At 50.5% G+C, this 25599-nt stretch overlaps 1 protein-coding gene across 1 annotated transcript; it reads left to right on the plus strand.

Moving 5' to 3' along the window:
- The first annotated feature begins 1304 nt into the window (after positions 1–1304).
- ZNF777 (zinc finger protein 777) lies at positions 1305–23693 on the plus strand. Its single transcript, XM_040643841.1, has 5 exons — positions 1305–1397; positions 5346–6197; positions 7153–7279; positions 9393–9506; positions 22352–23693. The coding sequence occupies exons 2-5, from the start codon at positions 5361–5363 to the stop codon at positions 22705–22707; spliced, it is 1434 nt and encodes a 477-aa protein (XP_040499775.1). The 5' UTR covers positions 1305–1397; positions 5346–5360; the 3' UTR covers positions 22708–23693.
- Positions 23694–25599: the final 1906 nt, after the last annotated feature.

The following is a 25599-nucleotide window of genomic DNA, read 5'->3' on the forward strand; positions in this document are numbered from 1 at the left end:
TGCCTATACTTTCTTTCTTCCTTCCTTCCACCCCCCCCCAATTTCGTTTCCAGTTCTTGCCACCTGGTAGGTATTCCACAAATACGTGTGTAAGTGAACCTGTCCAGGAAAGGGAGCCGCTGACTCGAAGCTCTACCATTTCTTTTGGGGTATCTCTCAAGGTTAGAAAGAGCATTCCTACAAGGGACTGGAACTACAACTTAGGGTAAACAAGTCCCTTCCCACTCGGCCTCAGTTTCCTCCCAAATGACGGGTCCGGCCCCTTCCAGCCCTAGCACTCTATGATTCTCGGAATTGTGTCCTTTCATGTCGAAAACAACACTCGGGCATTTCACAAAAGCACCCAACCCCCTTGTTACCCTTGGAACCACAGCCCGCTTCCCTGGAACCCGGACTGCACAGAGCTGGTCACATGAACTCGGGCTTTCTTTGGTGTGACGGGTTTCTTAGATCCCTTTGTGAGCGCAGGTTTTGAAAGGGAACGACCCGGGTTCTGGGTTTGAGAGGAGCAGGGGGATCCGGCGGGAGGAAGGCTGTCGGAGCCAATCAAGCCGCCTCCAGACCCCAGCACGTCGCCTTGCCTGCGCGCGGCTGTTTGTGCTCGGCTCTCCCGCCTCCGGGTCTCGCCCGAGGCTGCCCGGGGAGGCGAGGACCCCAGGTGAGAGGCCAGGGGGGCCTGGGGGGGAAGCCGAGCGGTTCGGCCCGGGCTCCACGACGGGCTGGCCCGGGGCTCAGGGCGTGTCCGTCGCCGCCTGGCTGCTCGCTCGACACTGTTCGCTCCTACCGGCTGTAGATGGAGCTGTCTGGGTTCCTGCAGCCTCCGACGAGCCTCGGAGTGTTTCTCTTTAAACGGCCTGAGAGGGACATGCCTCCCAGGATGCAGTTTGTATCAACATGGCAGCTGCTGTGCAGCTCCCCTGCTGAAGAGGCGCCGGGACGGCAGCGCAGCTCGCAGCCGGGGCCGGGGCCGGAGCCGGGGTCGCAGCCGCGGCCGCTGAGGGGCCGCGCGCGGGCCGGGGGCCGGTGCTGAGGGCCGGGGCCCAGCTCGCGGCCGGGGCACCAGCCCGCCCGGCCGCCCGCACCGCCCGCGCCCCGCTCCGACGCCGCCGCCCGGCTCGGCCGCTCCGTCCCCGCCCGCCCTGAGCGGCCGGCCCGACGGCCGCGCGAGCCCGGCGGAAGGCAGGGGCCGGGCGGGCGCCGCCTGCGGAGAGGCCGGGGCCGGCCTGCGCGGGGCCGCGGCGGCGGCGGCGACTCCGGGCCGGGCCGGACAGCGCACGGCCATGGCCGAGGCGGCCCCGGCTCCGGTGAGGGCGGCCCGCGCGCGCACGGACGCGCGGACTCGGGGCCCGGGGGACGGCCTGCGCGTCCCTGGCTCGGCGGCCCGGCCTGGGGTCTCGGTAAGGGACAGAAACGCCGCGACGTGGGGGGTGGGGGAGGCGGAGGGTTCGCGCGCCCCTTAACGGGAGGGGGGGCTGCGGGATGGGAGCGGGGCCGAAGATCCGGCCGCCGTCCGGGCGAGGCTGCGGGGACGCCGGGGCCTGGCACGCTCGCGGGCCCGGAGGTGGGCGCCCGGGGCGGCGCGCCTCGCTCCCTGTGGAGCGGGCGCTGCGTCCGTCGGGGTTGCCGCCGCACGTTTTCCGCAGAGCTCGCCCCCGCCGAGCCTCCCGCGGCCGGAGCGCGGCGCTGACGCGGCTCTCCCCATTTCGCAGAGCGGAGACACTGAGGCACAGACACCTGGCGGCGACCTGCTCGGCCTGCCCCAAGGTCACGTAGCGAATCATCCGTGGCCCGGTGCCCGCGTCCCCAGAAATGCCAGCCTTCCCGGGCTGCGGGCCTGGACGGGGAGGGGGCGGCTCTGGCGGCGGCCTCCCCTGGGTTAGGGGCCTGGCCCGGCGCTCGGTGGACGCGGCCCGTCGGGGGTGGGGGGAGGTGACGGCGGGGTGAGAGGCTGGGCAGCGCCCAACCGAGCGGCTGCGTCGTGGGGAGCAGGTGACCCTCGGGCTCAGGCGCCTGGGCCTCCAGCGCCTGCGTCTGGAGGGCCCCCCGCCAAATTTTGGGTGTCCAGACGGATGGGGTCTGGGGAGCGAGCTTCTAAGGGTTTAGTGGCTGATGGTCCTGTTTAGTGGGCCATTCTTAAAAATCAGCCCTAAAATCTCCCCGCAGATCTGCTCTTTGAGATGCAGTGGCTGTGCTGGAGAGCAGGATTGCTGCACGGGAGTCAGCGCCTGTGAGCCTCAGTTTACTGTTGGGTGCAGGAGGGGGTCGGGATATATGCTTTCTAAAGAGCCTCCCGGTGCAATAAAAATAATAATCATCTCTTGGAAAAATAAAATAAAATGGAGATTTTAAAATGCCTACCTCTGGGCTTCGGTCTCCAGGGCCCTTGAATGGTATGTAATTCTGAACCACACTGGGTCCTACAGGAAAATGGCACGGCTTTCTTTTTTTTATAAATTGATATGAATGGTTATGTATTTTTTCTGCTAAGATGCATGAGTCCTGGAGACCCCATCCACTTGGGATGCACGAGGTAGGGAGGGTCGGTTAAATCCTATGATATGTAGTCCAGAATTCTCCCCCTGCCCGCAAGAGTTTGAGAATGCAAGCTTATTAACCTTAGATACTATATTTACAGCTCCATCCTTTTCTTTATGCTTAGGCTGAAATCAAGCCACAGGTTTACTGGTATGGAGGACAGTATAGCAAGGGGCTATTTGGGGGTAGAGGAGGGGGTGTGTTCCTGTGCCCCCTCATCCTTCTACAGTTCTCCAAATCTGGAAGTGGAGAGATCCAGTCTAGTAATAGAGAGCAAAGAAATGGTATTTTCCTTTGAGCTCTGATTGGACTAGTTGGTAAAGGTGTCTTACTCTGCTGGCTTTAGGTACTGTACTGGAGGGGGGGGGGTTCATTGTTTTAGTTAAACCCCTGTATTACTCAGGGAGACTAACTTGGCCCCGGGGGGATTTTCCCTTCTTCCTATTAGTTGTAGGCAAATACCCTAATCCCCCTCCGAGGACAGGGCCATAATGTGCCTATTGTGTTGCATTATGCTAGTCGTTTTCCCTGTGTCTGAGGCTCCTGTCCCGGAGGGCTGTCCTGTCTGCCCTCACCTGGGAGGAGCTGAGAGGTAGCCTAGCTGTTTAATCTTCAGGTTTAGGGGTCTGTGAATCCCTTGAAAGTGTTTGCAGAATTTTGTGTGCATGCCCACAGGGTGTTTTTTGTTTTTGTTTTTTGAAGGGGAGAGTCCACAACTTTCATTCGGTTTTCAAAGGGGTCCCTGAAATGTCTTCATGGGCAGGGCCTTCCCCTCCATAGAACCGCCCACAGGTCTTTGTTGAATCTCCAGGCCTCTCTGAATTTTCGAGGTAGAAAGGATTCGGAACACTTAACTGACTTGCCGCCTCAGTGGACAGATGAGGCCTGGAGGCCACCTACCGTGTCTGCTGCCAGCCCGCTGGGTGACCTTGGGCAAGTTGGGTGGCCCCTCCAAGCCTCGGTGTCTTCATATGCTAAGTGTGGGTCACAGTTCTCAGAGTCCCTATTTCATAGGGCTTCCTGAGGATGACGTGAGATAACCCTTTAAAATGCTTAACACAGTCCATGGCGCACAGTAAATGCTGACTAACTGTTAGCTGTTATCTGACTAATTAGCTCTCACATCTGGTCAGCTGCGCGGCTATTGGATCATACTACCTCAAGAACATTCCGCCTGAACAGGCCTTCGGTTTTCAGTTCTTGGCTTGAAAGTGTGGTGCTGTCTCACTGAAGGCCCTCGTGAGTGAATGAATGAGCAAATAAAGGAAAGAAAGCGGTAGGAGATATAAATAGGTTTAGATAGCTCCGATAGATGACCCAAGCAACACCATTCTTCACCCTCACATTTTTCTTCACATGACCCAATGATTTATACTGTTCATTCATTCAGCAGACATTTATCGAGCACATACTATATGCCAGACTGGACCCCAGGGATACGCTCGCTTTCAAATGAAGAGAATGGGAATTTCAGTTATGTTAAAGATCTCTTGTACGTGACGCAGTGATGGCCATTGAGCAGATGTGCTGAAGGAAGATTGTGAGCAAATGGACAAGCATGTTATAGATGAACTTCTGTTCAGTTCCAGTAAAGCTGTTGGTTGTCTGGGTAAAGAAACCCAGAGCTGGCCACTCAGAAGACCTTGGCTTCACCTCCCTGGTCACACAAGAATTTTCTCAACATGAATATGGCAAGGTGGGGGACAGGGAGAGAGTGAATAATGAAAATCCCCCAAAGGAATCAGTCTTTCTTTAGGTTCTGGTCCCCCCCAGTCTTGACATGAGTCACACAACTGGCTGACTTCCGCTCCATTCCCAGTCCCTCCAGGCTTTTGCTCCTCATTCCCACCTGACAAACCACAGGGAGGAACTCAGACCACCAGCGCATACCTACCGCAGTGGACCATCTGCCCTGGGCATTTTGGCTCCCATACAAGCAGCTGAATTGCCATCCCCTGGCCTGGCTCAGGCAGGGTCTTCCTTCTCTCTTTGCTTATAGCAGAAGTCAGCCTGGATGCCCAGAAGCCCATTCAGCCTCTCCAGGAGGGGCTGGGTCCATGTAACACGTCTCACCACGTACCTGCTTTGAGAAACTGTATTGATAAGTCTACAGTTTATTAGAGTCTGGGAAACTGAAGGTAATTGTGTGTCCTCACTACTGGAGGACAGGAGGGGAAAGACAGAGGGCACTGGGACTGCCTGCTGACGCGAGCAGGAGCAGTGGGGCCAGATGTCAAGTTCATCGTCAAGGGAAGTCCTTTAACAGTGCTGGCCCCACTGGAGTCATCTCCACCTTACTGGCAGTCTTGGGGTGGGAACAGTGCCTGGCACTGCCAGAATTCTGCTCTTCCGGTTTATGAAGTCGTATTTGATTGGATGCTCGGTGCTCAAACTCAGGGAGGTGACAGGTGCATCGGATACTGTGTTTTACGGGCGAGGACACTGAGAACAGAGAGGCCGAGTAAGCCGGCTGCTGTCAGTGTGGGCAGGTCTGGGAGCTGGGGCCGGTGTCCTTTCCCCTCTCGTCCTCTCCTAGTCCTGGGTGGTCCTTGTGTATGTGTGCTGGGAAGAAAGAGATGGTTCTTGCAATGCAGAAGGTGGTGTGGCCACCTCTTTTCTTTGTTGTTAATAATAGTTTTGTAACTGACATCTAAATCAGTGCTGGGTTCTCAGGAAGACTTGTGTCCATGCAACATATCTTATTGCCAGTAAACCTGCAACCCTTTTTAGGTGGGTGCTTATCTTTGGCGTTTACTTTGTCAGCTAGAGCCTGTGGCCTTCAATCCTGTCCTTTCTTTCCTTGAACACAGGTCCAGCAGCTGGACATGGAGACCCAGCGCTCATCACCTCTGTCATTCCCCAATGTTCTGCAAGAAGAAACCCCACGTCAGGCCCCTGCTGGACTCCCCCGAGAAACTCTGTTCCAGTCCCGTGTTCTTCCCCCCAAAGAGATTCCTTCTTCGTCTCCCCCCATTCCCCGACAAGGTTCCCTACCCCAGACTCCCAAGCTCGAGACCTCTGGCCGAATGCCGCACGTTCTCCAGAAGGGACCCTCACTCCTGTATCCTGCCGCTTCTGAGCAAGAGACTCATCTCCAGGGTCCCCTGACTTCCCAAGAAGAGACCCAGTATCCACCCCCAGCTGCTACTGAACAAGAAATATCACTTCTGTCCCACTCCACCCCCCACCAAGAAGCCCCACTCCACTCGCCTGAAGTTCCTGAGAAAGACCCCCTGACCCTCTCCCCCTCAGCTCCTGAGACTGACATGGACCCCCTGCTTCAGAGCCCCGTTTCCCAAAAAGACACTCCCTTCCAGATCTCTTCTGCAGCCCAGAAGGACACACCACTCCCTACAGCAGAGATCACCCGCTTGGCCGTGTGGGCTGCCGTCCAAGCGGTAGAGAGGAAACTGGAGGCCCAGGCCATGCGGCTCCTGACCCTGGAGGGGCGGACGGGGACGGCCGAGAAGAAGCTGGCGGACTGTGAGAAGACGGCCGTGGAGTTTGCAAACCATCTGGAGAGCAAGTGGGTCGTGCTGGGGACCCTGCTGCAGGAGTACGGGCTGCTGCAGAGGCGGCTGGAGAACATGGAGAACCTGCTGAAAAACCGAAATTTCTGGATCCTGCGCCTGCCCCCGGGCAGCAATGGAGAGGTTCCCAAGGTAAAGCTATCCCAGCTGGGGCTTCCCAAGGAGGGATCTGAATTGGCATGTGTTTTAGGAATTTCATATAAAAGAAGGAAGCAGAGATGGTTAAGGAAACAAATATAATGATACCTAGTTGTCAACATCTCTTCGCCAAGCACGAGATATGCCAAAATCACATGATTTGTCCTGTTGGTTAAGCCCTAGATGAACAGGTCAGAGAAACTCTTAGTGATCAGAGATGGTCAGTTTGGAAGGGCATTCAGTTCACAATGAGCGTGACTTAGAGGTTCACTGTCCATGTGGACGGGGACCTTGGTGGAATGTTCCGGGGCTCTGTCCTCCACATTTTTTCCAGGTGACTTACATATAAATTGTTAATGCCAGTAAAAATGTGATTTCAAGAGGTATCCCAAAAAACTAGAGAATAGTTAGGTTTTAATATTATTTCCCAGAAGATCCTGAACGAACTTGAACGTGGACTGGTTTTCTTTCTATTCTTTTGCGTGTTGTCCGTGTACACAGCCTTATGTAGGGACGAGACTTGGACTACATTCTTTAGGCCAGCCCTTCTCAAATGTTATTGTGTGCTTGGATCACCTGGCAATCTTACTAAATGCAGAATCTGATTGAGTGGGTCTAGACTGGGGCCTGGGGGCCTGCATTTCTAGCAGGTTCCCTGGCGCCATTGCTGCTGGTCTGCAGACCATGCTTTATAGCAGCAAGGGTACTCACGTTAGAAAACGGACCAGACAAAACGAGGCCCTTACTCTGTGGGGTCAGGACAGTGGCTGAAGTCAGGCCAGATTTCTAGAGAGGTCCGTGGTGACCTTTGGGCCTTTCCCACTGCAGTCCTAGGAAGAGGTGTTTGAGCCAGGCCTGGGGCTTAGAGCCATTTGTTGCCTTGGGATTTGGCAGCTGAGGGCCTGTGACTGCCATGCACTTGGTCCAAGCTGAGCTTCTGTGGTTTCAGGTCCCTGTCACCTTCGACGATGTCGCCGTCCACTTCTCCGAGCAGGAGTGGGGGAACCTGTCCGAGTGGCAGAAGGAGCTCTACAAGAACGTGATGCGGGGCAACTACGAGTCTCTGGTGTCTATGGGTAAGGAGAAGGCTCGCCCACGCCGGGGGGCTTCCTTGACACTAGCCGGAGGCTCATTTGTAGACGTCGGGGGTTCTGAACTCCAGTCCTACCCATAATCAGAAACAAAGAAAACCGAATTTTAGTGCACACAACCAGTTAGAACAAACGGCCCCAGGCTTCAGAGCTGCAGAGATGAGGACAGCTCGTAGGCAGCGCCGCTCCACTGAGAGGCCGCGGGGGCAGGTGGGAAGAAGACAGACGTCGGGGTCTCACCTCTACATTTTTCACCCCCGGCCCTGTATATATAGATTTGATGAGTTTGTCCAGCAGACTAATACTAAGCAGAGTGTGAGGGGCTTTATGAGAATTGCGTTATTTAATCCTCCGCCTCTCCCGGGGGGGCGCTGGGACGGGTGTGAGCGCTCGCTCCCTTTGCCTGTTCAAGTGACTGAACACTGTCATTGATGGGGGGCCTGCATCCCCCGGATTTTTGTCTCCTTCGTGCAGAGAGGAGGCTGTGACCCAGGAGTCTGATGCTCGTGTTGGGTCCCACCAGCAAGTCACAATCTCACTGAGGATTCTTCCCCCAAAGTCTGTGCATTCTTGTTGTTTTCATTAATAAGTGGTTTTAAGGACGAAAACCCGGGAAAATTATACTTTAGTTTTATATATATCCTTCTGTCTGGTATGGGGAACTCTTCAGCACACAAAAGTTAGAAAAACATTTACCTATGCAAGTTGCATAGAAACTTTCATTCTTGCTAGAATTGTTAATTGAATATACACATACCTCCCTGTTAAGACAACTTTTTTTCCTTTTTAACTCATTTTTTCTTTTCTTTTTAAAGTATATACATAATTGTGAAAATTCAGTCATTTAGATTTCTATAGTAAAAAGCAATCCCCACCGTCCCACCAGTACTGCCCCCCAGAGGTAACCACTATGAGCCCTTCACCTGCACTGGGTCTCATCCTCACTTGTGCACCTGCCGTCCGTGGTGTGCACGGATGGGGCTGGCCACTTACTCTACTGGAGGATAGGCCCTACACAACTCCCACGTCCGTACACGTAGGCCTGCTCAGAAAGACGGAGCGGCATTCCAGATGAACCCCCGGGCGTTCGACTTTTCTGCTGTTGACGAGCACCAGGCTGGTCCGTCTCCTGCCCGTTGCCGAGCGTGGAGATAGCGTCTCTGTGCATCTCTGCACCTGCGGGAGTGTTTCAGGAGGAGGTCTGCCGAGGGGAGAGGATGCGTGCTCACAGGGTTGCGGGCGCTTGCTCTAGAAGGCTGTGCACCTCCGCGCCCGAAGCGCGGCGGTGCCGTCTCTCCATGGCCTGGCCCGAGCTGCTGTTCTTCGCTTTTAAATATTTGTCTTTTCTGATGGGTGGAAGATGACACCTCGTTATTTTCATATGTATTTTTTTGATGATTAGTGAACTTGTGCATCTTTTCCTGTGTTTACTGGATGTTTGCATCGCTTCTGTGAATTACCTGTATTTGCTTTTTTATTTTGTACTAACTGTAGGGGCTCTTTAGATCTAATAATGGATGTTAACCGTTTACAGAGAAGCCGCGCATGTGCGCGTTTCCTCCAAGTTTCTTCATCTGGTAACTTTATTTCCTAAGAGCTTTAAACTTTTTTAAATGTGAGGGACACTATTAGTATTTCGTTTCTTAGCTTCTGGATTTTATCAGGATGAGTTTTTTTACGCTATACAATTTCACATCTCTCGTGTGCCTTTGTCATGAAAAGCCCGAGCAGGCACTGGCAAACCGTGAGCAACAGCAGCCCCAGGTGACAGAGGGTCAGTTCCCGCTGGTGGGCAGGTGACGCCCGCTGCTGCTCCCCCGCGTGGGAGGCTGTGGTCAGCGCACACACGTGTGTGCAGCCCCCCCCACATGCACATACACGCCCACATGCAGGCCCCTCACGAATGCACGCACGCATGTGCAGGCCCACACACAGCGGGGTCCCTAAGGAAGAGGGCCAGGAACTGGGCCCATTTCTTTGCCAACATTGCCAGTGGTCAGGGGGCTACTCCTCATGTCCCACTCACACAGGTGACACCCTTACAGCAGCCAGTGTGACGTCACCACATGGTATGTCTTCTTTCCTTCCTTCTGCCCAGACTATGCAATTTCCAAACCAGACCTTATGTCGCAGATGGAGCGTGGGGAGAGGCCAACCATGCAGGAGCAGGAGGACTCTGAGGAAGGCGAGACACCCGCAGATCCCAGTGCTGGTGAGTGGCTACTGGGTGGCCCAGAGCTCTGCCTTCTAGATCTTTCAGCCCTCAGGAGGCCCAGCATGGGGTGTGGCAATACACAGTAGACCCCGGAAGGCTGTGTTAGCAAGCTGTGTGCAGGAAGGCCTGCAGGTGCTGGGACCTGCCTGACGCCTCCTTGACCCCATCCCCCAGCAGCCCAAGTGGCTGAGAAATAAGAATGCCATTGGGCTCATTGTCTCGGGAAGTTTCTGACATGACCAGGTGTCACCTCACTCTTGGCAGAAAACAAAACCAGAACTGAAAGAAACGTGGTCACTTGTCAGGGTGCTAGTGATGGTGCCTTGTGGAGCTCTCCAGAGAGGGGCCACAGCCCTGGTCCTGCAGCCGGTCGGTGGAGGGATAGGGACAGACTTGACGTGAAATGTTGTGCGATGTGCAGAACAGTGTCTGGACGGGGTGGTTTGACGGAGGCAGCAGAAAGGCGTGCGTCTCAGGCGCAGACCCCAGCGTCGGGCGCCTGCGTTGGAATCCTGGCTTCTCTGCTCATTGGCGGTATCATGTTAGTTGACTGAGCCTTTTGGGAGGCTTATTTTCCTGTCTATAAAATAGGACTGGTCCTAGTCTCTAGGGCCTGATAGGGTGACTGGCCTGTACCGGTGGCCCAGTAAATACCAGCCGTTGTCGTTCTGCGTGGGGGTCGTCCCTCGCCGGCCCCGTGTCAGTAGCCCACGTGCTTGCCCTGTGGGTGCTCTTGCGGCGCGTGGCCTGTTTGTGGGGCTCCTGCTTTGGAATTGCCTTTGGACTTGAATCAGCTACCTTGAAGGTCTGCGGTGGAAGCCAATCCTTGTCCTTCGTTGCCAGACATCATGGGTGATCCTATCTTTTGAGAAAGGATAATCTAGCAGGAGAACTCACCAGAGCAAAGGCCAGGTCTTGTTATGAGGTAATGTCATTGGTTCCGGGACCTGTCAGCTGGCTCCTAGCAGGAGGCCCAGAAACATCTAGAGTAATGTCAGCCCCATGGACTGAGAGCTGTAACTGACAGAAGAGACAGAAGCCTCTGGAAAAATAAGTGCTGGCATCTCTCAGAGCAGTCCAGTATCCTTCCTTCCTGTAGGTTTGCTAGAGGTCTAAATTGAGAGTAGAGGCTGATCTGAGTTCATTCTGGCAGACAAAAAAGATGATTTAAAAGCAGGTGAGATTGGGGACTTGGGGACAAAGAATGGCCATGTGGCAGAATGTCCTTTCATTTGGAAAAAAACAAAGTTTGTGTCCACAAGGTTTGAGTGGCCACAGCCAAAAACAAGGGTCAAGTGGGAAGAAGAGAGAGATTCAAAGCAGAAGAAAGAAGCAAGCAGGCCTGGGAGGCAGAGAATGAGACTCTGGGGAAGTGGGTCATGGTAAATACCCTAGAATGCAGTCGGATGCCCCGGCGGGGTTTTGCGGTGTAGGTGCTGCTCCTTGCACATCATCTTCTGAGCGCCGGGACCATAGCATCGGTCCCCTTCCCCTGTCTGCTTGTTCACACCCTCGTCACAGGCGGGCCTCCCACAGGGTCGGGCCAGAATCGAAAGCAAATAACCTCAGCCCACTCTGCCTCGGGCCGGGTTTGTGCTGGCGCACGCACGTCCGCGGCCGGAGCTTCTGTGGGAAGTGGCGGCCTCACAGAGGCTGCCTTGTGTGGCTGGAATGTGCCATTTGTTCCACTGACCATCTCCAGCCACTCGGAGCCTGGACGGGAGGGAGGACAGGGGAGGACGTGGGAACCCCCGCCACACAGGGCTGGCTGTGAGCTCGCACCTCCGTGTGAGACCAGGGGCCCCGGCTGCCGGAGAGCTGGATTGTTCTGTGAATCTGCCGTTATCAGAGCCCTGCTGTCACAGCTCTTGCGTCTTCTCCTGTAGAAGAGTGGCCGCAGAACCAGCTCTGGTGCAATACCGACAGGGAAGAGCCTAGAAAACAGAATTTTCATAGTTCGGAGTACACTGAACATGACAATTCTATGAACTGGCTAAGTGAATGTATTCAATAAACTATTATTTATGGTTCGAATCCCTAAGGGCAAGGAGATCCAAAAATGATTCCGATATCGACCCTGCTCTCAAAACACTCAGAGCAGGGGCTCCCATTCATGGCCCTCGAAGGGAGGTGATGGAGGTCTGGGGACGCCAGGTTGCATTTCCCCCTAACAAATTAGCAGAGAGAAAAAACAAACCAGAAGGCATGGCTGAAATCCAAGGTCTCAGTCTTTTTGAAAAGCAATTTGATATTTTTTAGTCTTAAAATATGTTTTAAATATTTAAAATGTTCATATACTTGACCTAAGAATTTCCTTTCCTTTCTGAGAGTCTGTAGCAAGGAAAAGAATCCAAACTGTGGATTAAGATGGACAGATATTATATTACGTTATGATAGACTCTTATACACCCACTAAAATCATCAATGAAGTTTTTATACCATAGGTTTCATTTATATGTTTATTATTTAGTTCATCAGGGTGTTTTTTTTTACCAGGTACTATGTCAAGAGACCAATAGCAATAACTAACCGCCCCCCCACACACACAATTCCAGTAGGGAGCAGTGGTGGTGCCGTGAGGGCAAGCGTCCAGGCCCGTGAGAAGCACAGCATGGAAGGCTGCACTGAGCTAGGACAGCAGAAAAGCCCTCTCTGAGGAAGTGGAATTTTTAGTGGGAACCTGAAGGGCAAGTAGGAGTCCAGTTGCCCCCAGGAGAACTCACCGGAGGGAAGACAGTCTGGAAGCTCAGAGACCAGTTGGAGACTCTCAGTAGTCCAGGCAGGCGATGTGGCACAGGCCAGAAGAGAGGTGGGTATTCCCGGGGGCCGGTTTTGGCAGTAGAGGCTTCGAAGGATCTGCGATGGGCAGGTGTTGACAGGCTCCCCAGCCTGTGACCGCCGTGAGATGCTGGGTGCAGGACCACAGGAGGGAAGACAAGAACAGGTTGGGCTGGAGACCCCCGGGGGAGCTCCAGGAGAAAGTGTTGAGAAAGTAGCTGAATAAAGAGTTAAAAACCAAGATCTGGGACGCCTGGGTGGCTCAGTCGGTTAGGTGTCTGCCTTCAGCTCAGGTCATGATCCCAGGGTCCTGGGATGGAGTCCCGTATCGGGCTCCTTGCTCAGTGGGGAGCCTGCTTCTCCCTCTGCCTGCTGCTCCCCCTGCTTGTGCTCTCTCCCTCTCTCTCTGACAAATAAATAAAATCATTTAAAAAAACAAACAAAACCAAGATCTGAGCTGGGGACGGACATCTGGGTGTTGATAGCGTAGACCCGGTCCAGAGAGGGAGAAGGGAAAGAACAGGTCATGCCCTTGGGAGCCCTGACTTTTAGAGGAGATTTGGAATATATTGGTCTGGGTAGGGGCCCAGGCATGAATATTCTTTAAAACCGTTCCAAGATGATTCTCACGCACAGCCAGGGCTGAGAACCACTGTTGTAGGATTTGGAGAAGGAAGGCGGAAGCGGAGGAAATGTAAGGAGTGGTCGGAAAGGTAGTAAGACGTGAGGACAGTTGGGGCCCTGGCTGGCTCAGGCGGTAGAGCATGCGACATTAGGACAGTGCATTGTGGGGTATTTCAAGAGAAGAGTGCTTCCAGAAGGAGGGAGTGTGGTCTAGTAAGGCGAAGACTGACGTGTCCCGGGACGCGCAGGTGGGCAGCACCGGTGACCTCGGCTGGAGAAGCCTTGGGGGTGTGATGGGCTGGAAGCCCGTTGGAGCGGCCTGAGGGCAGAAGGGGAGGGGAGGGAGGCAGCACACATATCAGCTGTTTCAGGTTAGCTGTGAGTGGGGAGTGGAAGTACGGGGCAGGAGCTGGGGGGGGGGGACCTTGTTTGCTTAAGACGCGGATTGCTAACGCTGGTGTGAAGCTGATAGCGGTGAACCAGTCGACGGGAAGTGATGATGTGGAAACGGAGAAGGTAAATGTAACATGAAGTCCGTGATGTAAACAAAAGATAGAGAAAAAAATTGAATGGAAACAACGAAATTGTAGTTCTTTATGCTTTGTAGAATGTTCTCAAGTAAGTATGTGTTACTTCTTATTCAGTAAAAACAATTTTAAAAAAACAACAATGCATGAAGAAAGGCCTCGAGTTAAAGATGGCAGGTTGAACATGTGTTCACTCCTACCTCCCAGAATCCTTCTAAAGCAAGAGCAAAGGGACTTTTAAAAGGAATGAACAAGGAGACAACAGCAAGCACGTTCTGGAAGCCTGAGAGCAGATGGCTGGGTGATCACTGATTTAGAAAGCTACATCCAAAATTGGTATTGGAGAAAGCAGAAAAGAAACTCGCTTTGCACTCCACCCCCATTCCCTGCTCAAGACTCGGGAATGAGCAGTCCTGGAGACTCTAGGTCTCTCTGGAAATGGGGGCAAAGGTGGGCTTAAAAACAGAGGTGGGTGCGACATCTTTCACATTCCCTCCACGGCGTCCCTCAGTCCCTCAGCTGGTGTCTGCCTCTCCCAGCCCTGGCGGACAGCCAAGGCTGCTTCTCTGGAGAAGACGAGCAAGACGATGTCTGAAGGTGGACCCCGGGCACAGTGGAGGGTGGGGCACCATGCTGAAAACAAGGGAATAAGTGACACGTGACAGGCTGGCACTGAGCTGTCCAGCCTTCCTCCCTAAGCTGGCTCCCGAGCAACACAGACATCTGGGATGAGACCCCCGCAGCATACTGGATGCGTTTTGCCTGGAGACTTTGGGGACCAGCCCGAGGTATCTCCCCAGGGAATGACTCAGCCAAGCCATCCTATCCCATCACTAACAAGCCCTTCCTAAAGGCAGCAAACTTTCAATCTCTTTTGAATATTCTACTTTTAAATATAAATAGATAACCAAGACCACATACATTTGGGGAAAGCCTCTAATATAAAGAGACCAAAGGAAAAGCAGAAAAAATAAATTTCAAAGAAACAGAAACTATACAGAGAGATTTTAAAAACTATGTTTAAATACATATGTATATATTTCTATATACTTACGTAATATATACATAACATATATGTATTTCACATTCCTCAAGGAGATCAAAGAAGTGCCTGCATCCATGACACAGAAGTGTAATGCTTATCGGGGCGCCTGGGTGGCTCAGTGGGTTAAGCATCTGCTTTTGGCTCAGGTCATGATCCCAGGCTCCGGGGATCAAGCCCCACATTGGGCTCCCTGCTCAGTGGGGAGAACCCTCTGCCCCTGCCCCTCTCCCTGCTTGTGTGCACGCTCTCTCTCTCTCTCTGTCAAATAAATAAATAAAATCATCTCTTTTTTTAAGTGTAAGGCTTATTTAAAAAAAAAAATAGGAACTCCTGGAATTTAAAAATAATACAAATTAAAAACTCAGTAGTAGTGTTAGAAGATAAAGTTCAGCACATGTTCCAGAAGATAGAGCACAGAGACCAAAACATAGTGAAAGAAGTTTAAAAAGTAAACACTGGAAGTCCAACATCCAGATAATAGGAATATCACAAAAAAAAAGGATAGCAAAAATAGGGAGAAGGGAATTAGCAATGAAATAATTCAAGGAAAATTCCCAGCACTGAAAGACATGGTTTTCCAGATTGCAAGAGCCCAGCAACTGTCCGGAACAACGGGTGAAAACAGATCCATGCCTTGGATACTTCAGCGAGACGTGTCCGGGCAACTGAGGCCAAATCGATCCTACAAGTGTCCAGAGAGAGAAAGAAATAATAATAATAAACAGTTCATACAAAGGAACAAGAATTAGAATGGCTTTGGACTTTTCAACGATATTGGAAGAAGACAGTAGAGCGATATCTTTAAAATTCTCTAAATTACAAAGTTGGAAAATATTTTCCCGCCATTCTAGAGTTTTATATCAGCTAGACTATTCTAATTAAATGTGAGAGGTGAAATCAAGACATGTTCAAGGTCTCCCGTGCACCCTTCCTCCAACTGGGGGAGGCGCTTTGCTGAAATGAGGAAGTACACCGAGAAGGAGGTGTTAGGAGCTCAACACAAGCGAGGTGAGGGGGATCCTTGGGGTGCTGCCGAAGGGGGATCCCAGGAAGACGGCTGTGCACCCTGAGGCAACCGGTCCAGACTGGAGCACATCAGAAGGTTGTAGAAAAATTTTTTCCAAGTCAAGGAAATTGAGAAATACCCATTATGTCCGAATGTTTTGAGGAGAGACTTACAGAAGAGGTCGGGGAGTTTGGAGCTGACTTAATGAAAATTGTAAGCTAAGCCAAGGAAAAAATTAAGAATTCCAGGGAAAGCAAAAGACACAGACATAGAAAATAACTGTAGTATACTCCACGGTTCAGTGTTACATAACATTTATGTGATCTAATAATGTAAATGCCCAATATTCATCCAACCAGAATTGCAAACCACATTGGCAGGCTCAGGGATTTGTTAGAGATTTGCCGGGATGGGGAGAGATGGTCCTCATCTCCAGCTCTTGGAAGTCAACAGGTGATGTTTACATTGAAAATTTGAGGGACTCCTGGGCGGCTCAGTCGGTTAAGCGTCTTCCTTCAGCTCAGATCAGGATCCCAGGGTCCTGGGATCGAGCCCCGTATCAGGCTCCTTGCTCAGCTGGGAGGCTGCTTCTTCCTCTGCCCCTCCCCCCGCGCACATGCGCATGTGCTCTCTCTCTCTGTCTCTGACAAATAAATAAAATCTTAAAAGAAGGAAAAAATTCAAGGAGTAGCAGCAGGAGTGTGTTCCTCAGAGGTAGGAATTGGAAGTGTTGCCTCGGGGAACAGGAAATACGGGTGGGGAGTGGAGGAGAGCTTTTTAAAAACAAGTTTTGAGAAACTAACCCTCAGCCTGTGTGCACATGTAACTTTTTTTTTAAGATTTTATTTCAGAGAGAGAGAGATCACGAGTGGTGGGGGGGGAGAGTCTCAAGCACAGAAATTGGAAGGAATACACTGAAGACAATTATGTAGGACTTTCATTCTCCCTGCATTTATTCTTTTTGAATTATGCTGATGAAACTTTAGAGTTCTTTGGAAAGTAAAAACCAGTGTCGCCACATTAACCTTCTTCAGCAGCTCAAAGCAGAGAAATGATGGCTGGCATTCCTCTTTATGGCTGTACTTTGTTAGATTTTTAAAGTTTATGGCCTATTAATTTTTAAAGTCTTTTTTAACACATTTTTAAATTTTTTATTCTTTATTTTTTAAAGTTTATTTATTTAAGTAATCTCTACACCCAACCTGCAGCTCGAACTCAGGATCCTGAGATCAAGTGTCGCACACTCTTCGGACTGAGCCAGCCAGGTGCCCCAATTTTTAAAATCTTTTTTAAAAAGTTCTATATGGGGGCGCCTGGGTGGCTCGTCGGTTAAGCATCTGCCTTCAGCTCAGGTCATGATCCCAGGGTCCTGGGATCGAGCCCCGAGTCGGGCTCCCTGCTCAGTGTGGAGTCTGCTTGAGACTCTCCCTCTGTACCTCCCCCTGCTGGCTCTCAAATCGATAAATCAAATCTTAAAAAAAAAAAAAAAAGACTTTCTGGGTCAAAGGATGTACCCATTTAAAAATTTGATACATATTTTAAAATGTCCCTCAAAACAGTTGTGCCAATTGATACACCTTCAGTTCATACACAAGCATGAGACTCCCTCTTTCCCCACACCCATGCCGATAGTTGGTGTTATTTTTTTATTATTTGCCAAGTGATGGTAGAAGAGACAGTATTTTGATGCTTTCATTCAACTTCTGTAAGAGTGATGTTGAGCCTATTTTAAAACCTTTATTGATCACCAGGATGTATTATTTTATGAATTATCTTCTGATCATTCTTTTTGGATTATTCATCATTTTATCATCGATTGGTAAAAGCTTTTTAAAAGTTAAGGATATTGGGCACCTGGGTGGCTCAGTTGGTTAAGCGTCTGCCTTCTGCTCAGGTCATCATCCCGGGATCCTAGGATCGAGTCCCGCATCAGGCTTCCAGGCTCATGCGCTCTCTCTCTCCCTCTCTGTCCTGCAAAAATAAAATCTTAAAAAAAATTTTTTTCTTTAAGGATATTAGCTGAATATATGGTTTACCTTTATATTTAGTATTTATGTGTGTGTGCGTGTGTGGGGGGGTATGGATATTTTAAATTTTTGTGTGTTCAAATTTTGTCAGTTTTAAGTTTCTATGTATTCAGATTTATCCATAACTTTCTTTATGGTGTCTGGGTTTCATATTAAGTGTAGAAATACTTAGCCCCTCTTATTCAGTAAACGTGATTACAGGTCTTAGGCCTATGAGCTTTTTAAAAACCTCTAAAAATATTTGAAATCTGAAATAAAATTTTTCTTGCTCCAGAAAACAAAAAGAAAATTGCAAAATGCAAATAGTTAAGCATTTTCACTAAGTGTCTGCAAATATAACATTATATCAGCTTCATTGACTATGAAATGTAGTGCTCACAAGCACGATACATTTGGAAACAGTGTGTAGGGTTGATCTTCCCCCCATCTTGCAAGAGTTCGCAGAAAGAAATGTAATTACGGAGATCACAAACCAAGCACAAAGTAAATAAGTTCCTCATCACCAAACAATGTCAAGGCAAAGCTACAGAAATTCTTTCAAAAAAACTTACACCTAAAAATGAGTCGGTATGTATTGGGCACATGCAATGTCTGCTGTCACTGGCCAGATAGCCTCCAGAAGGAGGATCTGAAGTCCCAGGGGGCTAGGAATAGTCTGTTCCTCTGCTCACAGTTATTAAAAAAGAGAGAGAGAGAGAGAAGCTGTTTGTTTTTTTTTCTAATACTAGTATGATTTCATTATTTGTGTCTAAATTTTTGTTTCATTGGTAGTTTGTTTTGATGTGAAGACTGTGGTCGGGAAGCCAGCTGTCCCCACTCCATCCATTCATTCCCGTTCATTTAAAACTTTTCCCCACTGGCTTGGGATTCCACCTTTGATCATAAACTATATCCCTGCAATGTACGTGTCTTTAACTTTTATCAATGGGAGACCAGATTACTGCTTATAAATGCAATTTGGTTGTCAGTACTCTTTCAAAAGTTGTTTGGGGTGGGGAAGCCTTTTTGGTGGGAGGCCACTGGCTTCCCTGCTGTATAACAAATGGAGGAGAGGCAGGAAAATGTGTAAATACAGCACCTTTCAAAGGGAAAAGAAATAACCGCCATAGAGAGGAGCACAGTTCCGTGCAGCTGAGAGCGTGTAAGGGGGTTGGCAGAGTGAGGTCTCGAAGGAGGAGCGGGTGCCGGAAGGTACAAGGAGGCTTCCAAGAGGGACAAGACCTAGACGGCTTTGAGGGTTCCGTGAGTCCTTAGTGGATCTGTTCTCATTCAGAAACCTCATCAGTGAGAGCAGCCCCACCCCTCGCCCGTCCCCATCTTACGAGGGAGTGTTTCTCTGGAGTATAAAAAGCTCTCTGGGTTACAGAGATGGTCCAGGACGTAGGGGCACAGGTCCACAAGGGCAGCGCTCGGGGCCGGATGGCAAATTCTTTCGCAAGTTAGATCACCTGCAATACTTTGCTTTCAACAAAATTGAAAGAAAACCTAATTAAGTTGTCAGCTAATAGGTCATTAGAAACAATTTTTGATGATATGTTAACCATGTGCTTTCATGGCGTTATAATTCAGAACAAATTCAGAGAATCGAGTGATGATTCCCTAACAAAGCTCCTGCCAGCCCATCTATGTATCTATGTAAATGAGCTCTGCCAGTGCTTGTGTTTATGAAAATGAAAAATAGGAACAGATTTTATTCTGAACTCTTGTCTCAATCAAGTAATAAGAATATTCATTCTCAGATAAGCAAACTAATTGGGGAAAAAAAATTCCTCTCCATCCTTGTAAGAGCTGTTTCCAACAAGTTTTTAGGTTTCAATCTTGAGTAACTGTGTATCATTCTACAGTAATAATAACGAAGGATAACTCAAGCCAGGAAAACAATCAACACTTAGAGCCCCGTGGTTATTAGAAATGAAAGCAAAATTAATCTTTCAATTTACATACACGTTTTTGTGGCAGAGGGGTAGACGAGGAGATCGGTAATAGACTTCTAAGCATAAAAATACGTTCTATTGGGATAAACTTCTGTGGGCAAAGTGGGAATGGAAATAGAAGTTCAAGGTGAAAAGGAATGATATAAAAATTTCAACTATCAAAGAAGAACTTGTTCGTGTATTTTTTAAGTGAATAATGGTGGGTTGAAAATTGCCGGCGTTCTCAGATCCCACTGGCGACATTAAAGAGTGACAGCAGAGTTTATTTTAAACCATCAATATTTACAGTACTCCAGAAATGACATCTTTTGCAGTTACTGAAGCATTTTATGTGTTTATTCAAAAAAGTGCAAAGGGGTGCTTAGTTTTTAAAAACTGCTTTAGAGAGGAGGCAAGCAAAATATTTTCAAGAGCTTATGAAGTCAGGGAGGGTATTTTTCTGGCGCTGGGGTCACGGTCGTGCCCGTGGCTCCAGCGCAGAGACAGGGATTGCAGAGGGAGAAGCGGGCGCTGCGGGGCGAGCACGGCGGCCCCGGGAACAGGGCAGGGCTGAGGCAGCAGGCAGAGGAGTCACCATGTCCCCCCGTCCCCCGGGTGGGAGAGCGAGGGGAGTCAGCAGGGTGACTCGGAGCTAGAGCAGGAGCCAGGCAAGGACGTGAGTGTGGGTGACTTCATCTTTTTGTGAGACCGGGAGTAGGAGGAAGAGGTTTTGGAGACTTGGTCGTGGGGAAGGCAGGCTCGGCCCTAGTCTAAGGCTGTGGCCGAGGCGTCGGGGACCGTCACAGCTGCTCTGTTCTGCTACTCCACCGGCTGGCAGGAGATGGGTTGGCCGCTCAGAGGAGAGAGAGAACCCAGTTTTGGGTCCCGTGGCATCAGCTGCCAGCCTACTGGGTGGGTCTGGTTTCCCCAGCTTTTAGCTTGGGGATCACGAGTGGGTGTGGTTAACAGCGGGGAAGCTTCCCAGGGGTGCGGGCTGTTGGCTTTGTTTACCAGGTTCCAGTGTCTTTTCTCTTTCCACAGCACTTACCACCTTCTGACATCCGTACAATTTATTATTGTGCTTATTGCCCTAGGTAAGGTGTATGAGGGTGGGGAGCTCTGTTAGGTTCCCTGATGTACCCCATGGCATTAAAATACCCCATCGCACATAGTTGGTGCTCAAAAAGTAACCGTTGAATCAGTGAATTCAGTGAAGGAATGAATGCCTCTGCTTATGCATTATGCATTTATAATTTCCTTAATTAAAGTGATTTTCAACCTGTGAGGGAGTTCATGCTGGTACAGCTCTCTCCATAGAGAAGAAAGTAGAGCTGAACCCCTACCTCACACTCCGCACAAAATAAAAATCAATTTCAGACGGAGCAAAGACCTAAATGTAAATAATACAGCAAGAAAAACCTTGAAGTAAACTCCAAGAGAACCTATGAACCATCCAGGAGCAGAGGAGGCCCTCTTAACTAAGAAAACCCAGAAGCCGTAAAAGACAGAGGGACATGTGTGACCACAGGAAGACTTGAAGACAGCAGTCTGATAAGAGACAGCACAGAGTCAACAGACAAACACTAGATTTGGGAACTGTCTGAAATGCTGATAAGAGAAACGTGTTATCTTTAGCACCGGAACCAAAGGACTCTTCCCTGTTGACAAGAACAGAACTCAGTTCATATGGCATCAACTTGAAAAGGCCAATAAGGAAAAGAAATGATATTCAGATGACCCTAGTCAGGAAAGTGGGATTAAAGTATCAGAAAATTAGCAATTTGCACCCATCTGACTGAGGAAAATATGAAAGAGCGGTGCTGTCTGTCCCTGGCAGGGAGGCGGGGAAAGGCTGTTCTCCCGCAGGGCTGGTGGAAATACGAATTGTCACAGCCTTGTTCAAAAGCAGCCTGATGACATCTATCAGATTAAAAATAACCACACCTCTGACTCTGCGGCCCCACTCCTGGGACTCGCATGGAAATCAAACCCCTGTTTTATAGGGAGACGTGTAAGTCCACACGCGATTGCGGCGTAGTTCATGCAAAAGACTGGGAACAAAAAACCACATGTTCCTTAGGAGGGGAACGGCTGGACACACTGCCGTCCTGCACGGCTGCGTGCAGCACCGGGGGGGAAGCGTAGACAAAACTGCTAGGGTACTTACAGGGGTGACCTGGGGAGGTCACAGCGGTGAAATGGGAAGGGGGGAGAGGAAGGCAAATCGAAAGAGAAAAAATACCGCGCTGAAAGATTATGTCCTAAATCCCATTTATGAGAAATGATGCCCGTGTGTGGACATTCGAAATTACCTGCAGACCTATTGGCAAGTTAAAGAAAAGGGGGGGGCAACATGTGTAATCAGATGCTGTTTAACTAAAAACAAAGCTGAGAGCTCCAAGTGCACGGCGTGTGTGTGTGTGTGTGTGTGTGTGTGTAGCTGTGGGCCGGGCCGGGGCTCGGGGATGTCCGGTCTGTCTGCATCAGACCCCGGGGGCTGGGCTAGAAAGGTGTGCAGGGTGAGAGGTGATTAGCCTTTCCATTTTTCAGCTTCACTGTGAGAGAGGGAAACTACCCGTTGACTTTGGCCCCACCCGGGAAAGGGAATTAAGATTGCATTTGTTTTTAAAAAACAAACAAAAAACAAAAAACCAGCCCTGACAGTAGTATTTTTAAAACTGTAGGGGTCATGGAGTACATACTCCACGTCTGTTTTAACTTTGCTCCGCTTTGCAGTGATGTTCAAGGCCACAAAATGTCCAGAAAATTCTATGTCTGCTCGCTCGACCCCGCATCCTGTTTCCTCATGGTCTCTAAAATGAGAATTTTTGAAATGTAAATCCTAGGCTGCAGAAACCTCGTGCAATGAACGTGTTCTGGGTTCTTCTGTCCTGTCCCCCCCGCCTCTCCCTACCTTCTCAGCACACGACGGGATCGTGATTAAGATCGAGGTGCAGACCAACGACGAGGGCTCAGAGAGTCTGGAGACGCCGGAGCCCCTGATGGGGCAGGTGGAGGAGCACGGCTTTCAGGACTCCGAGCTGGGTGACCCGTGCGGCGAGCAGCCGGACCTGGACGTGCAGGAACCGGAGAATCCATTGGAGGAGTCCCCAGAAGGCTCCAGTGAGTTCAGCGAGCTCAAGCAGATGCTGGTGCAGCAGAGGAACTGCACAGGTCAGTCGCGGGGGGGTGCGGGCTGCGGGGGAGCTGCCGTGCGGCCTGCAGACGGCCCCTGCCTGGCGGGAAAGCTGGGCTTCCCTTCAGATAGGGTCGTTTGACCTTGATGGGTCGACAGGTGTGACGACCGCAGGCACGGCCTCGGGACAGGTTTCCTGCCCCCGGGTTCAGAAGGATCTGTCTCCGGCTAGGAAGAAGGTATTACAGCCAAAGACGAGGTCAGATGCGCACCCGAAGGGATCTCAGGGATCACCTCTCCAACTCCCTCCTTCTACAGGCAGAGAAGGTCAGATTATTTGCCCAAGGTCATGTGGTTGTGGCGAGGCTAGAACTTCCACCTCCTGCTGTGTTCTGGAGAGTTCTTAGGTCACACTAGAACCTTCAGTGACACAGAGGGCTCAGCCTTAGCCGAGCATGTTTTTTAAAATAACGGACGGTCCTGTCTCTTCGTGGTATGATCTAGCCGTCGCTCGTGTTTAATTATAAAACCCCAGGGTCACACTTCTGCACACTCTTGGCTCCTTGTGAGTTCCAGAACAGTGAGGAAGTGGGCTCTCAGAAGCCTGATCTTGGGACACCTTTGGGGGCCAATTGTCTGATGCTGAAAAGCCCGACCTTGTCCTCACAGTGCACTGTGTCCACGCACCATGGAGCTTCGGGGCTGCTATTTACTCGGGCTTTTCCGCTAGAGTCATAAATGAAGTCAGCCTGACCCTTTCTTGAATCCTCCTCATCTAGTTTTGGAAATAAGACTATCCTCAGCTTATGAAGGTGAACTGGAAAGCTTTCTCTCTTTTTTTCTATATTCTGAAAAGAATGTAGAAGATAGGAATCAAGTGAATGCTACCAAATTTTTAAGGAACACACTTAGGTTTTGGTTTTTTGTTTGGAGGGTTTTGTTTACATGCCAAAGAGCCAATAACTATCATAGCAATTTCTATACTGTTTGTATTTAGAAATGTGTCCACATCCATTTTATTTAATAGGTTTTTAAAAGTATTATGCTGATGATTTTTACATTTTTTTCATTTTGCCTGTAGAGAATCCCTTTGCAATTGGCCTTTTGGCACTTCATAAAATATCACGGACATCTTTCTTGATCAAAAGATGTGGCTCTAACCCCTTGTTTTTTTGTTTTTTTTAAAGATTTTATTTATTTATTCAACAGAGACAGAGACAGCCAGTGAGATAGGGAACACAAGCAGGGGGAGTGGGAGAGGAAGAAGCAGGCTCATAGTGGAGGAGCCTGATGTGGGGCTCGATCCCATAACGCCGGGATCACGCCCGAAGGCAGACGCTTTAACCGCTGTGCCACCCAGGCACCCCCTTTAACCCCTTGTTTTTAAATAAGCGCATGATATTCCCGAAAGCGTCTTAATCTACAGGCTGGGCTGTAGTGGAAGGTGCAGTGGAAGGTGCAGGGCGGGCCGTGAGGCTGGGCTACAGCAGAGCCTCGAAACAGAAATGCCAGCCTGCCCTCTGGGCACTCACATTCATTCTAGTGGGAACTTCAGGCGCGTTCTACACTGTACTTGGCGGGATTTTGCATTCTGGATTTTCGGGCTAGCTGTTTCATTCTTACTTCATTCAGGGGGAAAACGGAACACCTTTGATGCTCAAGGAGAGCTTAACACCCCCGTATTGCCCCCTACTTTCACGATAAGCACCAGGGCGACTAGTCCCCGACCTCCGAAGCTGCCTCCTCCTTCCAGATCTTTCAGGCATCATGTTCTGTGGCTGTCCTGCGTCCCTTGCTGCTGGGAATCCTAACAGGGCCCAGGCAGCACTGGCCATGACGAGAGGCCTGAGCTGGACTGGCACACCTATGTCCTAACTGTGACCCTGCTGTTTCCTCGGTTCAGAGGAGCAGGAGGAAGTGCCAAGGCCCAGCGGTCAGTACCAGCTACTTTGTAAGATCTGGGCCAGCTCATGCACACCGCCGGCTTATTTCCCTGTGAGGGGACAGACTAGATGGCCCCTAAGTTAGAAGCTCTGAAGAGGTCTGGCTTTACTTTATTGGAACGATCACTTGGTATTTCTGGGCTTGGATGCCCCACATCTGTGAAATGGGGATAATTCTTGCTTGGCTTATCCTGTAGGAGATTGGGAATAAAAAGACACAAGCTCTCGGGTGAGAACTTGGCTGTTAAGAATTCTGCAAATGCAGACTGCTACAGCGGCTTGCACCGGACAGGTGGGCTCAGAAAAGTGAGCGCCTTTCTCGTGTCACACAGTGACTGAAAACAGCTCCCCCAGTGACAGTGTTTAGGGGGTGCCCCATACGTACAAGGCGTTTGAGAAAAATGCAAACAGGAGTCAGAGGGCACTCCTTTTCTCTAGGATTAACATTCTCTCGGGGAACACTCTAGAACACTGTGTAGAACGGCTAATATCTTGGGCCCTAAAGGGCCGGCCGAGAGGCTGGAGGGCCAGGGAGGAGGACATCCTACAGTTGGGGTGTTCATGGAGCACTTACTGTGTGTGTGGGACCGCACGCCAGAGCCTGGGGGGAAGGCAGGAGAAACCCTGGCCCTAGCTTCCGGCTTGGTAGGGTCACAGCAGGTGAGTCGCCCACCTGTGTGGGTGTCGTGCTGCAGGAGAAGGCCGAGGTCCTAAGTCCCGCGCAGGCAGCCAGTGAGCGCTGCGTGCCCAGGAGGGCTTGAGGGCCGCAGGTTGGGATGGTCAAGGAGGATTTAAGACAGGATTGGAGCTGAGTGGTATTGGGCCGTGGGATTTGGAGGCACGGAGAGGAGGGGGAGATGGCTGGAGGAGGGTGAGTACAGACACCTGAGGAGAAACCCGCAGGTGCCCTCAGGAAAGCCGCCCGCCCGAGAGGCTGGGGGAGTTCGGGCAGAGGCGGCCTTGGAGACGGAAACCAGGCCCCTTTCCACACACGTGGTAGAAACCCAGTCCTCAAGTAGCTCCAGTGAGAAGGGAAGGTCCACGTCGGGCGACACCTGGTAGGTCCACGAGGCTGCCCGCTTCAGGCTCCC

Source organism: Ursus maritimus, unplaced genomic scaffold (assembly GCF_017311325.1).
Source record: "Ursus maritimus isolate PB19 unplaced genomic scaffold, ASM1731132v1 scaffold_3, whole genome shotgun sequence".
Taxonomy (NCBI): domain Eukaryota; kingdom Metazoa; phylum Chordata; class Mammalia; order Carnivora; family Ursidae; genus Ursus; species Ursus maritimus.